General features: G+C 39.5%; 1 protein-coding gene across 1 annotated transcript in view; it reads right to left on the reverse strand.

Moving 5' to 3' along the window:
• Window positions 1-13,752, reverse strand: part of LOC115793103 (anaphase-promoting complex subunit 1) — a 76,376-nt gene extending 62,624 nt beyond the window's left edge. Inside the window, 13 exon segments of the mRNA XM_030747867.1 lie at window positions 3,351-3,441; window positions 3,551-3,646; window positions 3,978-4,196; window positions 5,042-5,170; window positions 5,540-5,697; window positions 5,783-5,928; window positions 6,011-6,084; window positions 6,298-6,380; window positions 11,493-11,590; window positions 11,680-11,722; window positions 11,981-12,145; window positions 12,544-12,783; window positions 13,579-13,752. Of these exon segments, the coding sequence (XP_030603727.1) occupies window positions 3,351-3,441; window positions 3,551-3,646; window positions 3,978-4,196; window positions 5,042-5,170; window positions 5,540-5,697; window positions 5,783-5,928; window positions 6,011-6,084; window positions 6,298-6,380; window positions 11,493-11,590; window positions 11,680-11,722; window positions 11,981-12,145; window positions 12,544-12,759 (1,518 nt within the window). The 5' untranslated portion in view covers window positions 12,760-12,783; window positions 13,579-13,752.
• Window positions 13,753-17,492: the final 3,740 nt, after the last annotated feature.

The following is a 17,492-nucleotide window of genomic DNA, read 5'->3' on the forward strand; positions in this document are numbered from 1 at the left end:
ACTAATGTTTCAATGTTGCTGAAAGTCATCCAACAACTTGAGCATGTCCATCAGTCATTTTTTGCTTATCTAAAGTCAGGTCACAGTGGTATTTTCAGACGTCCTTCTCCGTGGCAACAACTTCAAGTTCCTCCTGATGGTGTTCCCAGGCAAAATAATATATAAGCAAGCTGTGAGCCAATACGGGAGTCTCCTCCTAATTGGGCACACCTCCTGGGTGCCACAAGACAGCCTGATCAGAAGCCTGAACCACTGCAACTGGCTCCTTTTGACAAAAAACGAGCAGCAGCTCTACTCCAATATCCTACAGACTGTCCACGTACTTTACCCTGTTCTTGAGGCTGAGCCCAGCCACACTACAGAGAAACCTTAACTTAGCTACTTAGATCTCTGCTACCAGTCATTACCCAGATGAAGGCTGGAACTGGCCAACAGAGTTTTGCCTTCTGTCAAAACAACACAGCACCAATCTGTGGCTCTGACCACTGTCTGCACTTATGTACTGAACAGCAGATCAGTGTACTCAGACTTCTTGGAGTCTTTGGGTGGATTCTGGTAGGGGTTCCACCTGGGGAACTTCAGGCAGGTGGGAGTTTGACTATCAAGATAATGGAGAAACCTGGAGGTGGGAGACTGGGAAAAACGGTCTACCTAACCTCAACTAGAAAGGTATTTCGTTACCGGACTTCTTTAATGGGGTGGACTAAACATAAAAGCTATGTTCAAGTATCAGGTGGTTCACAAGCATACTTGCTACCAAATTTTCTTGTTGTCTCTTCTGATCTATAGCTGCATGTGTTGAATATTGGTTTAGAGACGACAAGAGTTGCAAACTGATCGCCACCTAGTAGAGTTGGATCAGATGGTAGGGTAGGCTGCTGGACAGGCCTGGAAAAACCCAAATAGGGAGTGTGAGTGAACTGGGAATGCCTGGCGGAGACCCTTGTTCGTGGGATATTTAACTCCCACAGACAGCAGAAGAAGGGATTTCCAGGCTAGGCTGGCCCGGGAGTATCCTGAAGCAGCAGACTGAGGGTGAGAAAGGTTCAAGCCTCAACAGGCTCCCATCTGGAGGGTCATGGGAGTTTGACCATCCAGTCTACATGTGTTTTGTTGACCAGGTGCCCCAAGGGCATTTGTAAGCTGTACTGTGGATGTACAAGGTTCAGGGGACATTGGCGATGAAAGGAGTAAACATCACAGTAAAACTGATTTTTATGTTGGAAAGCGTCAATATAAACATGTCAACTTAATATACTGTAATAGACCTTTTAATTCTTTGTTTCTTTAAAGTTCAACAGAAATGATTATCAGTTTTAATAAAACAATATCTAACACAAAAAAAAACCTATCTACTATAAATTATTTTCAAATAGGCTAAATCTGTAAAAGCAACTTAGATGTTAGATTCAACTCAATGTCATTGTGCACACAAGGCACACAACAAAATGATCGTTCCAGATCACTCATCCAGAGACGAGCATCTGCGGTCATGCAGCCAGAGATCAGCACTACCCTTAGGCAATGTGATTTAAGTGTCTTGCCCAAGGACACAACGCAGCGCAGGGACAGGGGCTCGAACTGGCAACCCTCCAGCTGCAAGGCAAGCGCCTACCCACTGCGCCACTGCCACTCAAGCCATCTACTTGTAATGGTCAGTTTAGACATCTGCAGTAAATCTTCGTAAAGCCTACAATGTGACCTACGTAAGTGGCCAACATCATACCCAGCATTCACTCTTTTTTATATATATATATATATATATATATATATAACCTGTTTTTCAACAATATATAACCTGTTTTTCAACAATCTTTAGGAGTCTGTGTTATTGTACATACATTATAATCAATCCAAAGCTTTTTGGCCACTTCAAATATCTTTATAGAACTGTGATGTTATATTTTTTGTGATTTCTGCAGGCTTTTGAAAAAGATTTCTGTTTAAAAAAGACATTTTTAAAGTCAGTTTTTACCTTGGAAAAAAACAAAACAAATATATAAAAGTCATTTTGCCAAAAACTGATTGCAGCTTCTACCTTGTGATATAAATGCTGTTTTTACCTGATATCATTCCTGAGAGATATGTTTGATATATGCTTCACTGATTATAGGTCAACAAGTCATTTACAGCTGTTTAAATACAGGGAATGATTTTTTGGCAACTAAAGAAAATGGCTGTTTGGCAGACGATCACTTTTTGGCACAATACCAGCCTCTACTACATACTGTAGTAGAGGGCTTTTCAACTTTTTCAGCTCTCCCCCACTTACTGGTTTGTACCGAATTCCAGCTTTTGTTGTTTGGGTGCTGGGGGGGCTCCTGCATTAGCCGCAGCTCTGCTTCGCACCACCTGTTGCGACTCGCTCTGTAAGTTTGACTTTGCCATGACTCCAGATGTTTCCTCATATTTGATGTAGTGTTTTTGAAGCTAGATAGCACTTTGTCGCCAGCACAGAGTGCACAACTAACCTTGATATTGTCATCTTTATACCTGACGCAAACTCAAAATAGTGCCTGTATTTCAGCTAGAAAACATGCATCTCTCTCCTCCCTCCATTGTTTACATTTGTGTCGCTGTGTGCTGTTATTGTCCTCATGCTGAAAACGGGACTTAATTGTCGCAGTGGCCAGACGTCACTCCCCGAGACACAAGAAGAAAGCAAAAATATATCTTTGTACTAAGGAAAATGACAAAAATAGTAACGCACAGTGACTTGGATAAGTAACTTTAATCTGATTACTGGACTGCAAATAGTAACGCGTTAGATTACTCGTTACCAAAAAAAAATTGTCAGATTAGAGTAACGCGTTACTAAGTACTAAGTACTGACATCGCTGGTTACAACATACATATGGCATAGATTTAACACAGAAGTATAAATATAAGTAAACTGGAACTGATTCATCTTTGAAATTACAAAATTTCAAAGTTGCACTGTCATCGTAAAGGTTGTGTTAAAAAGACATCTAGAGTAATTACAGTCTAATTACAGTTTTTAACAAAGTCCTTGGAGGAAGAGATTTATCTCATATAGCTAAATATACCCATATTGGTTTCTGCAGGTAGCAAGGAAAACCTTAATTATATCTTGCAGAACTTATAATCAACTGGATAAGAAAAAGAGGATACAGTAAGGCCTCCTAAACACTATTCACTTTATGCCACCTACACAACAATTTGAGGACAACAAGCCTACAGGGGTTTTCCTGCATAAATGACAATTTTGCAGCCCAGTTCAGCACCATAACTTGATACCGACTCCTGACTCTTATGCATGCTGTGTTTTCCCCTTTTCAAATTTTGCCTTTTCCCTGTAAACATTCCAACAGTAGAATTTTGTAATGTACCTGCAGAGGCTCTGCATCTTTGGCAGGAATGGTTGTGACAGAGGGGAAGATGAGCTGAGAGGTATCATTGTTCTCAATAAACTTCACACACCTGCAGAAAATAAAATGATAATGAAAAAGAATGTTAACTTGTCAACTCAGATGTTATAACCAATTAGGGTGGAGAGAATGTGTGAACAAACGTGTGCGTGTTTGTTTACCTGAGCTGTTGGTGAGACTCCACAAAGAAACACAAATAGTGATTCTCACAGAGATCAGAGGTCAGGAATACTTTAGATGCCTGGCTGCTCATTTCCCTACAAATGGTAAAAAGAGGTGCAAACTCACGTCAAACAGCAGCATCTGCTAAATTAGAACAGCCAAAAGCAACAAAAACAACTGTACAACAAATAATAAAAAAATATCTATATACTTTACAAACAAAAAGAACACGCTGCACACAAACTAATAGCTAAAGACTACCAAGCAACTGTTTCACCATTAAAGCTTTCACTGCATATTGTTTGCAATAATCTTATATTTAGAATTACAACAATGAGTTACAAGCTTAAAAGCAATTTAGAAATTTTCAAGAACAAACTTTGAAATAGAAATGGAAGTCAGTTAGAGTTCAGTGCTGCTAATTACCTGTGAAAGCCAGCAGTGACTGCCTCACTCCACAGCTGCTCCATGCAGAGGTCAGGTATGATGGGTTCCATCTCTGGGACCAGCACTGTCTCATTGACAGTGCTGTTGGGAGAGGCTAACAAGCCATGGTGCCCCCTAGGGGACGGGCTGTGCAAAGATGTGTTGAAACGAGCCACACCTGAAAAGGATGGAGCTGCCATGCCAGGAGAGTGGGCACGGCTGAGACAGGAGGACAGCAGATGAGCAGATGAGACAGCAGATGAGAGAAAAAGATCAAAACCATGGTCTTTCTTAAACCAAGCTCTTTCAAAACCAAGCTCTTTCTTAAAAAAAAAAAAAAAAAAAAAAAAAAAAAAAAAAAAAAAAAAAAAAACTGGAGTGGTGGCCTAGGGGAGAAGAAGAGGGTTCGTCACTGAGAGGACCCTGGTTCAAATCCTCGGGCTGGCATCACTGTGGGTCCCTGAGCAAGCCCACCCCCCCCAGGTTGCTCCCCGGGCGCCCTTTGGCTGCCCCCTGCTCCATGCTGTGCTGTGTGTACTACATACTCCATGTGTGTGATGGGTTAAATGCAGAGAATGAATTTCACTGCATGTAAATGTATGTGACAAATAAAAGCTCTTTCTTTTCTTCTTCTTTCTTCAAGTTTTTAACTTCTGGTGGTGTATACATCCTTAAGTTTTATTTTTTCAGTCTTCACCTATTTGCCCACTGCTGTCACAAACTAATTGAGTAGGTGTTGTCCGAAAAGAGTGGGCCTCTTCAGCTTGAAGTTAATCCTATAACCAGGCGATTGCTGCTGATCCACCTGTGACCTGCCCTTACCTGCTGTTAACACTGAGCATATCACCACTGAGACGTCTGATCAAACGCACTTTGAATTACCATAAATAGGTGACGTTTGTCCTATCAGAAAAATTCAAACAGTTTCTGAAAGCTGAGAAATTGCGCTTCACACCCAATATAGGGTTATTACAGTAATTGTTGCCGGAAGTCCGGGAACAGCGGGACATTTGAAGTATGTTGTGACCCTGATGACACGTTCAGCTTTATAGGGTTAAACTTACCTAAGGGCAGCCATGTTGGATATACTCGGGGAATGAACTCGAGAGTGAATTCCTGGTGAGGATGTGACGATTCTGCTCTGGTGGCTATGCAGAGCACTATAGTGGAGAGGAGAGCTGGAACCAATACCACTACAGGACAAAAACCAGTAACATGGTCAGACAGCAAAGGATCAGAGATGGATCATCTAATGGCATGTAAACAGAAGTAACATTTATGATTATGCCAAATTTAAATAATTTAAGTGTCACTTTTACTTCCATTCAGTGGTCACTGATGTTGAAGTCTTGCCCAACTGAAGGTTTTCAACTTGCAATTATTTTCATTGTGAAATCATCTAATGACTATTTTTTCTCACTTTATTGTTCTGTCTGTATGACAAAGCAGCAATCCCGATATCTGACGCACTTCCTTTCGTATGACTAAAAATTTTAAAGTGATGCCAACTAATTTTCTGCCTATCTATCAATCAGTTAATTAAGCTGCTCCATTTTCAATACCTTGTTCCAGTTCCAAGACCATGCCCAGTTGCCCCACTGCCACCAGGGGAGTCAAGACGGGAGATATTCCGCAAATGAGAAGTTAGAAAGCCTGAAGCCATCAGACTCAATGGCGTGCCGACTGGTTCTGCCGGACACCGCAGGACTGTAGAACGCTCCTGATGAAAGAATTTCATTTAGGGAATTTCTTTAGGGAGAAATTAGTTGGTTTTAGTGTGTTTGTGCGTATGCATGATCACTCACATCATGCGTGACTTTGCGCAGGGCCCAGACAGAGTGTATTCCTTGTACAGTGTCATATGATACAACTATAGAGGGCTGACAGCAGGTAAACACTAGCTTCATGGTGGAGTCAGACACATACTGCACACGGGAGCCTTCAAACTGGCCTGGAAAAAAGAACATGCACAAATTCAGGCAAAAATATGACCGGTTTTCATTGTAAGACAGATGAGAGCGTATGTCTCATACCTGCAGGTTTACATACAACTGGTGCAATTTCATCTAGAGGATGCAGCATGCTGAACACTGTGGGCAGAGGTTCCCTGTATAGAAAAAGAAATTAAACCCTCAGTTAGATGCCTCATACCATGGTTTATGTGTGCGTATGTATGTCAGTGTGGGGATGGGAGGCTATTGTCACTGTAGAAATGTTCGTTTGTGACTACATTACTTCACATGGGTGCATTAAATAATCTAAACAAATGCCATTAGCTTGTGCAAGCACGTGACTATAAGTGTGCAGCATTAGTGTGTACCCAGGGGGACTGAGCTGTGCATCATTCGCTGTGTTTTTCCGTTCCATAAGAAGTCCAAACTTTGTTGCCCATACGTTTGAGACCTTGAAAAGAGAAGACAGGACAGACTCAAGACATATATTTAACATCTGATGTGTGGGATCAACAACAATTTTAAAAACGTGTTCACAAAGTTTCAGACTGAAATGCCATTAGTACAACTTATCCAGAAAGCTTCTACATAACCTAAAAACAACTTGGCAGAGAAGTTCTTAACTAGCCAAGTAACTATGAATTTTCAATTTAGATACCAGCTGTTTCAGGACTATTCCACTCATTTGACTTCTGGACACTTGTGGAAACCAAGTCTAATATTTGCTTGCTTTAAACTCTATTTTTAGTCCGTACCAACTTCTGTGGAAAATATCTAGTTCTTTAGTTAGGAAAGGTTCCTTTATGTCAGGGGTGGGCAACTCCAGGCCTCGAGGCCGGTGTCCTGCATGTTTTAGATGTGATCCTGAGCCAACACACCTGAATCACATATAGAAGTCATTAGCAGGACTCTGGAGAACTTGACTGCATACTGAGGAGGTAATTCAGCCATTTGATTCAGGTGTGTTGGATCAGGGACACATCTAAAACCTGCAGGACACCGGCCCTCGAGGCCTGGAATTGCCCACCCCTGCTTTATGTTCACCCAACCTAGTTACTAACTGTGCCTGTTTGCTGTTTAGCACTGGTTAGGGAGCATACAGTCTGTAGAGCCGACACTCACTATAAATCCAGTAAAGCTGAAGGAAACTGCAGAGTTACATAATAATTAGTTGCTAATAATTCTCTATTGTCTTCCATTTTCAAATTTTATTAATTTTGAAAGTCATATTTGTATTAATTTCATTGTTATTCAACAACTTACATCACATTTCATATTTGCTATATTCTGATTTGACATACGGTGCTCAATTTAAAATCATAAAAACTGCACTCTATGTTTTCACTGACCCATTATGACCAATAAATAATAAAATGTATACTTTGGTTAAATTTTGGCCAATAATCATGAATGAAGTCATAGATTTTTATTTTGTTATGGCTAAAAGAAATACTCCTTTCCCTGGCTTAGCCTTGTTTACAATCAAATACATTTTGGACTGTTATAACCAGCTTTTTGGCTTTTGAGAAACTGACAATATTCACATTTTTTGGTTGCTTAAACTGTTACTTGTACTATTTTCACATTATCGTAAATACCTTTCTGTTGAAACTAATAAGGAAATGACATTCTTTGCAACTTTAAATGAGAGCTGAAAGGTTAAGAAGAGTGCAGCACCCTGAGGGATTCAGTGTTAGGGACACCACAGCAGTGGGGATGCTTCCTGCCACAAAGGCTCTCACAAGGAGTTTCTTGCTTTGCTCGTAACACCAACCCGCTGCTTATTTGCATTTAAATAAATTCAGTTATTTAGTAAGAGTGGGTGTCAAACCTTTCCAACACTATCACCAACTTCACACTGCTCACACTTCAAAACTACACTACTCAAAAAAAAAAATAAAGGAACACTTTTTAAATCAGAGTATAGCATCAAGTTAATTAAACTTCTGGGATATTGATCTGGTCAGTTAAGTAGAAGAGTGGGTTGTTAATCAGTTTCAGCTACTGGTCTTCACAATCCACAGCAAAAATAATACTGAGAGATAGGGTATTGTTTTCTTTTATATGTGTGTGCATAGCCACTTGTAAAAAAGAGAAGCAGTAGCATCAAAAACATTAATTTGATCATTACAAGACCCAGCCTAAATGACAGTGGTAAAAAAAAAAAAAAACTGCCTAGAAACAGCAAATATGCTGGGGTCAGATTCACCAAAACCTCACGTTTTGAACCACACTTCAGAGCAGTGTTTGGAAACAGCTGCGTTTCAGACACTTGACACAGTGTCGAAATGTCTGTATCTAGTGTCACTACTAGTAGCATGAGTTGATATCTGTACCCTACAGAGGTTGAACAAATAGTCCACTTCCTCCAGGATGTGCCATTGCCAGAAGGTTGCTGTGTCTCCCAGCAGACTCAAGAGCATGAAGGAAATTCCAGGAGCCAGGCAGTTAACTCTAGGAGAGCTGGGCAGGGCTGTAGAAGGTTCTTAACCCATCAGCAGGACCGGTTTATGCTCCTTTGTGCAAAGAGGAACAGGATGAGCACTGCCAGAACCCTACAAATGACCTCCAGCAAGCAACTGGTGTGAATGTCTGACCAAACAATCAGAAACAGACTTCATGAGGGTGGCCCAAGGGCCCGATGTCCTCTAGTGGGCCCTGTGCTCACTGCCCATCACCATGGAGCCTGATTGGCATTTGCCATAGAATACCAGAATTGATGACCAGCTTGGTGATGGGTCAGTGATGATCTGGGGAGGCATATCAATGGAGGGACACACAGACCACTAAAGGCTAGGCAATGGTACGCTGACTGCCATTAGGCATGGGGATAATACCTGGCAGTCACATCAGGCAGTTCCTGAAGGATGAAGGAATTGATACCATTGACTGGCCCCCCAACCTCGCCTGCATCCAATAAATCGCCTCTGGGACATTACATTTCTGTACATTTGATGCTGCCAGGTTGCACTTCAGACTGTTCAGAAGCTCAGTGATGCCCTGGTCCAGATCTGGGAGGAGTTCCCCCAGGACACCATCCATTGTCTTGTTAGAAACATGCTTCATTGTTGTTAGGAGTGCATACAAGCATGTGGGGGCCATACAAACTACTGAGTACCACTTTGAGTTGCTGCAATTAAATTTCACCAAATTAAATTTCACTGTGTGTCCGATGTAGTAGTCTGCAGCACGGGGGCGCCACAGGGCACGGTCCTCTCACCCTTTCTCTTCAGTCTGTACACCTCAGATTTCAGGTACAATTCAGACCACTGCCACCTACAGAAGTTCTCAGATGACACGGCCATCATCGGATGTGTATCAGATGGGAACGACCAGGAATACAGGGGGGGGTCAGCAGTGACTTTGTTGGCTGGTGTGAGAACAACGCACTGCAAATCAATGCCAGCAAGACGAAGGAGATGGTTATAGACTTCAGGAGGAAGCCACCCCCTACAGCACCGGTGAACATCCAGGGAAAGGACATTGAGACAGTGGTCTCCTACAAGTACCTGGGTGTTCATCTCAATAACAACCTGGACTGGAGTACAAACACAGACGTCCTGTATAAGAAGGGCCAGAGTCGACTACACCTGCTGAGGAGACTGAGGTCCTTTGGTGTCTGCAGGACTCTGTTAAAGACCTTTTATGACACAGTGGTAGCATCTGCCCTTTTCTACGCAGTGGCCTGCTGGGGGGGGTGGATGCACCGAAAGGGACAGAAGCAGGATCGACAAACTGGTGCGGAGGTCTAGCTCTGTGTTGGGATGTCCTCTAGAGTCTGTGATGGTGATGGGTGAGAGGAGGATGTTGGCAAAGCTGACATCCATCATGAACAACCCCCATCACCCTCTGCATGAGACCGTGGGTGAGCTGAGCAGCTCCTTCAGTCAGAGACTAAAACATCCTCACTGCAGGAAGGAGCGCTTTCGCAGGTCATTCATCCCAACAGCAGTTAGACTGTATAACGCATCATAACGTCTTGAGTCACTTGAACACTTTACCTCCTCTGCAATCACTTTATCCATACAGTCCAGATACATTTTATTTATTACACTCACCCATATAATGCATACCGTGTATGCTATGTACCTTACCGGCTACAAATATATATAATATTTTGATATCTGTATATTTTTTGATGTGGTGTATATGTGTGTATATGTAAATGTGTGTATTGACATTGATATATATATTTATGTATATAGTGCTTATGTATATGTGTATAGTTTTTTTGCTATTTTATTTTATTTTATTCTATTCTATTTTAGTTTTAGTTTAGTTATTTGTTCTTATTCATCCTTTTCATTTTTTCTCTGTACTGAGCTGCTGTAATGCGCAAATTTCCCCGTCGTGGGATCATTAAAGTTTTATCTTATCTTATCTCTCTTATCAAAATGGACTAGCCTGCAGCATTATTTTTTCATCTGATCTTGATTTTAGGGAAGTCTTTGAATTCAGCCCTATGTAGGTTGACAATTTTCATTCGCATCAAAAGATGTGGCATCCTTTCATTCCTAACATATTACCCAGTGTGTGTGTGTCATTATATATATATATATATATATATATATATATATATATATATATATATATATATATATATATATATATATATATATATATATATATATATATATATATATATATATATATATATATATATATATATATATATATATATATATATGATTTTTTCCCCATTGACATCTGATATGTTTTCAAAGTGTTCCTTTAATTTTTTTTCAGCACTGTAGTAAAAATACATCCCTAAATCAAGTTATACTTTGTTGCTGTGCAACAGACTAATGAGTGCAAAACACACACAAATACACATACACACAACCCTTAAATGCACATAGGTATGCACACACAAACCAAAAACCAAAGCATCTGCAGTCTCAAAAACATTTCCCCAAGTGGTCTGACTGAAACACACACAATCATTCCATTCATTTATGACATATATGCACACACAAACTTCCCACTATTCTATTATTGTCTTTCTACTATTCTATTATTTTCTATTATTATTATTGGTTAACCAGAAAATGGTTCAGCCCTAGGAAATATCTAATCTAAGTGTAGTGGGTTGTGGTTTTAGCTCTGCCGTAGGAAGAGAGATGGGGTACTGTTTAAAGAGTTGTGCCAGGGGAAGTAACTGGCACACCAGTTGTGCATCCATGAATCAATTTCTCCTTTTATTCATCAACAGTTTGCTGGAACCTGGGAGACACACACAGAGAAGCCTGCAGCTACTGCTGTCTGACAGACTGCCAAAGAAGCCCAAGTTATTGTTTACAGAGAGTTCACCCTAGAAGAAGGAACTTTCAACAGGTGCATATTTTGTGTTACTTAACGTGTATGTGTGTCTTGGAAAATAAAAATTTGTGTTTTGCTGTGTTCTGAGAGTATCTGTGTTGCGGTAGTGGAGCCTCTTGCTACACTGACACTCACATTTTATAAGTCACACAGAATGGGTGAATCCAGTTTTCTGGCTCATGTGTAGAAAAATCTCTTTCTGTGGACATAAACATTCCCCCATTACTATCGCTCTACACCTCACCTGGAAAGGCAGTGGTGAGATGAAGTCTTTTCCAGTCACAGTGTGAACGTTAACACAGCTACTTTGGACAATACACACTGTGTGCTCCACTTCTTCCTCTGCAAAATATTAAACACAATGTGCATTTTGTTCAGCAGAACTGAAATATGAATAAGCAATAATTGGACACAAAATAATGGCACAATACCTTCTTTCTTGTTGTGAGGAACACCAAAGTTACACCATAAGGCCTGTAGATAATAAAAAAAGGTTTCTCCTCTTAGAGCACAAAATCCTGATAATCATCATGAATTTTTACAATGTCTGAAAAGACTGTTTTAAATATATCCACATATAAATTTGAAGATGAATGTAATATGATTCACAGCAAAAGCCATTTTGATTCCTGACAGAAATCAGTACAGTCTCTCATATTTGCCTTCAGACATAAGAATGGCAAAGCACAATTATGAGAGACCATGTAGTACAGAAAAATTTCTTAAACAGACCTGCTGCACTGGGCTGTCAACCGTGAAGGCCTTATATACACTGGAGGCTTGTGCCCGACTGCCCTGGCTCCAGACAACCACGTTTCCCGCTGCATAGAGTTCTTCTTCAAATTCTACATTCTCCTCTTTGACTCCCTTGCAGCCCTTCCTCAGCTGCCAAAATTCCTGCCATTCACCACACATCCATTAGTTCAACACAAAAACCAAATCAAAACCACATTTGTGCTTAACTATACATTAAGTATTAATTTTGTGAAATGTAAAGTGATGCAGCACTCTTCTAACTACCACATTGATATATTACTTTTAAAAAACAAATTCAAAGAAAATGCTAATGGAATAAAGATGTAAAGCAACTAAAGCTGTAATAATGAAAAATTAACTTTATGCCCCTCAGTTGTATTGTATGTCCCAGTTTTCTCTCATGTCTTTACTGTTTAATATGGACCAACTCCTCTGACGAGCAGATGCCGTGAACAATTAAGTTTATCCACGAAATAAGACTGTCTGATGACCAGCTCCCATTATGAACAATTACAGGTCATAATAACGTGTATTCTCACCCTCTCTCTCTCCTGCAGACTGACTTCCTGCAGGGACCCCACCAGGCCAGCAGCACCATCTGACGCCCAGAGCTCGGAGGCAGGCTGAAGCTCTCTGAGTTGCAGGTTGAAGGCGTTTGGATGGTTCCTGCAGTGCTCGCGGCCAAACGGGACAAATGACTGCAATTCCCCTGCGGCAATCATCGTGGCTGTCTCTTCATACACGACTTCCGACATGAGTTTCAGATATCAGCATTATTTCTGGGAAGAACAGAGTTTAAAGAACAAAGAACAGTATTTAAAAATTAGCACTTTTTTTAAAGACATAATACAACAGAAGAGCATCACCAAATAGAGCCATACTAGTCTAAGCTTAGCTCGAAGTGTTCAGATCCATTATTTGATACAACAACAATAAAGTATAGACCTCCTAGACAAGTAAATTGCACTATATAAGAACCAAGATGTTCACAAAAACTGTTGGGTTTCTCTTTATATTACTTTACCTTGGTGTGCAAAGTGCTCTTAGCTGTTAAAGTATGTGTAAAGTACTTTGAATTACCAGTGAGTACGAATGGGGTATAAATAAGCTTATCTTGCGAAAATTATCTTTACTTGATTGGGTTTGGGCCGATTACATTATTGATGGCTAAGTACTGTTCTCTATCAACACATCAACAATTGAGTTTGGTTGAAACAGTCCCAGTCGAGCGCTTTTAGTAGTATTACTATACCGTTAGAGGCAACGACACAGTAGGGCATACAAATGCAATAAACAATTTTCAACATTATTTCCAGGGTAGCAAGTTTCTGTTGACTTTGATAGACGCGACATGCTAAAAGTTAGCTAGACGTTTTCACCCTAAAATCCCCCCAAACAAAACTCGGTGCCCTGTGATCCCAAAGATGCTGTAAATTACATAAACAAATAGCCTAGCAGTGAGCTATGAACCGGCATGCTAACACTAAACCACCATCAGAGCGGCTCGATTAGCATGCCAGCCACTGTTAGCTACAGCTAGCTTTGAATTTACAGGGAGACATTTAGCTGCTAACCTGATAGTAAGGAATAGTCTGGCCCTTGTCGCGGAGTCCTTATCTTTCCTTTCAATGAGCCTTGCTTGAGCACAATGTTGTCACCCGTATCAACATAAAAACAAGTGTCAAACTCCGTATTCCGCTACAGCAGGTTTTCAAATGAGCGCGGACATCTTTGCTGTCCCGACATCCTATTCCTCCACGAGTCGGCCAATCAGCAGCGAGGAGGCGATAAACTGACAGCTGATAGGCTGCCTCCAGAAGCGCGTTCGACACTATGAAAGATTGTCATACTATGATCAGTGCCAGGATTTCTTTTATGAGCTCTCCAGAAAAAGTAATTCAGTTCAGCCACAGAAATTAATTAACTAATTAATTAAAAATAAATAAATAAAATAAAATGACAAAAATGTTTTTTAAAGATTTAGTAAATCTTGGCGATGTGTGAGACTGTAAATGCTTCTTGACAATGGGTCTTTCACAGTCTTTGGCAGAGAAGATTTCGCAAGTTTTTCATGGGTGACACCCACATACTCATCTGCTCAACCCATGAATGCACATTTCTTAAAAATTAGGCACCATTTAAGGGAAAATAAAGAGGCTTTCCAACAATGTAAGATTTATTGCCAAGCAGCATTGTTACAACAAAGATCCATTATAGGTTTAGAACCGTGAATAATGCAAAGCTACTCTAGTAAAGTTTAAAACTAAAAATATGAATTTGGAAATTAGCTTAATAGCTCCACTTTAAGTGGTCTAGTGTGAATATAATGGTTTTGACATTAACCATAATTTTTCAAAATCCTTGGCGCTTAAAAAAATACCAGCTGTTTCCACAGATGTTCTTATGGTGCTGACTCAACAGCCGATGTGTTCAAAATATCTGTTTTTTATGTTGTTTGATTATTAGTTGAAAGACTGAACTTTTAAAACCCAACACTTAGATTTACATGTTGTCTGCTGTCTTCCAGAGTAAAGTAACAGGACAGTATGAGCATCAGATCAAGAAGTGTATCTTTATTAAAGGTATACTATTTTGGTTTCTGTATTATCAAGCAGACCATTTTTCTTATTTGCATGCTAAAACTGAAATAAGAAAAAAAAATATTAATTAAATGATCACTAAAGTGAAGTTTGGATACAATTAAAATTTAACCATTAGAGAAAAAATTATTCATAAATATCAACAAAAGACATATCTTCATGTTTGGCTGCTTTCAGAACTGCTGGTATTTGTTTGGACTCTCTCTCCAATTGATCTTTCTGAGTTAACGTCAATAGTTACTTCTTCCAAACCATCAACATGTTTATTAGATCCCATTCCTACTAGATGGCTCAAAGAAGTCTTTCCATTAATTAATGCTTCAATCTTAAATATGATCAATCTGTCTTTATTAGTTGGCTTTGTACCACAGGCTTTTAAGGTGGCAGTAATTAAACCATACTTAAAAAGCCATCACTAGACCCAGCTGTCTTAGCTAGTTATAGGGTAATCTCCAACCTTCCTTTTCTCTCAAAAATTCTTGAAAGAGTAGTTGTAAAACAGCTGCAGAGGAATTGTTTATTTGAAGAGTTTCAGTCAGGTTTCAGGATTCGTCACAGTACAGAAACAGCATTAGTGAAGGTTACAAATGATCTTCACTCATGGCTTCTGACAGTGGACTCCTCGCTGTGCTTGTCCTGTTGGACCTCAGTGCAGCTTTTGATACTGTTGACCACAACATTTTATTACAGAGATTAGAGAATGCCATAGTTATTAAAGGTACTGCGCTACAGTGGTTTGAATCATATTTATCGAATAAACTCCAATTTGTTCATGTAAATGGGGAGTCTTCTTCACACACAAGGTTAATTATGGTGTTTCACAGGGTTCTCTCCTAGGACTGATTTATTTACATTATACATGCTTCCCTTAAGCAGTACTATTAGAAAGCATTGCATACATTTTCAATATTATTGCAGATGATACCCAGCTTTATCTATCCATGAAGCCAGATGATACACATCAGTTAGTTAAACTGCAGGAATGTCTTAAAGACATAAAGGCCTGGATGACTAATTTCCTGCTTCTAAATTAAGAGAAAACTGAAATTCTTGTTCTCGGCCCCACAAATTTTAGAAACATGATGTCTAACCAGATACTTATACTAGATTGCATTACTTTGGCTTCCACTAACACTGTGAGAATTTTTGACCAGGATATGTCCTTCAATGCATATATTAAACAAATATGTGGGACTGCTTTTTTTTTGCCTTTGTGGAATATTTCTAAAATTAGAAAGATCTTGTCTCAGAGTGATGAACTGAGTGTTCTTGTCAATCACCTCTTTTACTCTGCATTTACACCACTCTGCATTTAATCATTAGTTATTATTAATCTCTGACTCTCTTCCACAGTGTGTCTTTTGTCCTGTTTCTCTCCTCCAGCCCCAACTGGTCGTGGAGATGACTGCCCCTTCCTGAGCCTGGTTGTGCCAAGGGTTTCTTCCTGTTAAAGGAGTTTTTTTCTTCCCAGTTTGGCCAAGTGCTTGGGGTGGTTTTGACTGTTGGATTTTCTCTGTAATTTTTGTAGGGTCTTTTCCTTACAATATAAAATGCCTTGAGGTGACTGTTTGTTGTGATTTGGCGCTATATAAATAAAATTGAATTGAACTGAATTGAATTGAAATACTGCCTACATTTCAAACAGTAATGCTTGACTTTAAGACTTGATGACATGGTTAAACATGGAGGATATTAATAAATGTAGCAGAGAAATAACTGTCACCCCAATTAGGAGTAAATAAGCTGATATTTAAATGGGGAAGTAGTGAGTGATTAACAGCATGTGTTTGAAGTCACAGAGATTTAGACTCAGCAAATACAACTGTCATCTTTAAATTAGGTTTTAAAATCAAATTTGTTTAATCATTTAGCTTCTTCTATTGTATTTTACTGTATTTTAAAATAAGTTATGCCATGTTTTAAAAGCTATGGTTTACATCATTACTGTAATTATTATGTGCAAAATACATTTTCTCTGTGTGCCAAAGTTATTAAGAGCAATTAGGTCATGAATTTCATGTAACTCCTCCCCCTCAAAGAAATTACAGTCAGCACAAGGCAGAAATTATACAGATGCAGGAAACTGGGAGTGGCTCGGGTGCTCATGGATGTGATGGAACACGGCACGATCTGACTGAGTTAACTCTTCCAAATGAAATCACTGCAGCTCCCTGGGGAGTATGTGTCTGTCAGGGAGAGAAAGGTAGATAAATAAAGTGAGAGAATGTTTTAGTTATTAAATTTAAAAAAAAAAAAAGCTTATAAAGGGAGAATACAAACAAGAGAAAAAGGTTTAACAGATCTAACACAAAGTAAATAAACATCTCCTTGCTGTTACCACACTGTTTTATTACACTGTTTTCATTATTCCACCTCTGACTAACACTTGTTTTCTTTTCTCTGTTTTGCAATTGTGTATTTCACCTAATGGACTAAATGCAACATCAGTTTTTGGAAGTTCATTAATAACTTGACTAAAAATGAATTTCTCATTTTATGATTTTCAAACCATCTTGTCTTGCATGTTTTCACTGATACTAAATGTAATGTAATATATGCTGATTACAAAAACCTTAGGCTTTACATTCTAGGTTTACTTTGTAAAGCATAAAAGCACTTACATCGTATGTATGCATTGTGAGAAAACAGCAAAACTGGAATAAAAACATAAACTAGTAGAATTCTACTAGTGCACACGAACAATGGACCCATTGTTGCTTCTGTCCATTTGGTTACAGATTTTTATCAACCTTCCACCTGGTGGAACCATTATGAGGGAAGAAAGACCAAGCATACTGCAAGCATCTCTTGCACACTTCTGGAACTTCTTATTCTGCTGTCTCCCTCTAGCTAAACCACTTCAGACTTGGACTCTAAAGCATAGAACT

Source organism: Archocentrus centrarchus, chromosome 15, assembly GCF_007364275.1.
Source record: "Archocentrus centrarchus isolate MPI-CPG fArcCen1 chromosome 15, fArcCen1, whole genome shotgun sequence".
NCBI lineage: Eukaryota > Metazoa > Chordata > Actinopteri > Cichliformes > Cichlidae > Archocentrus > Archocentrus centrarchus.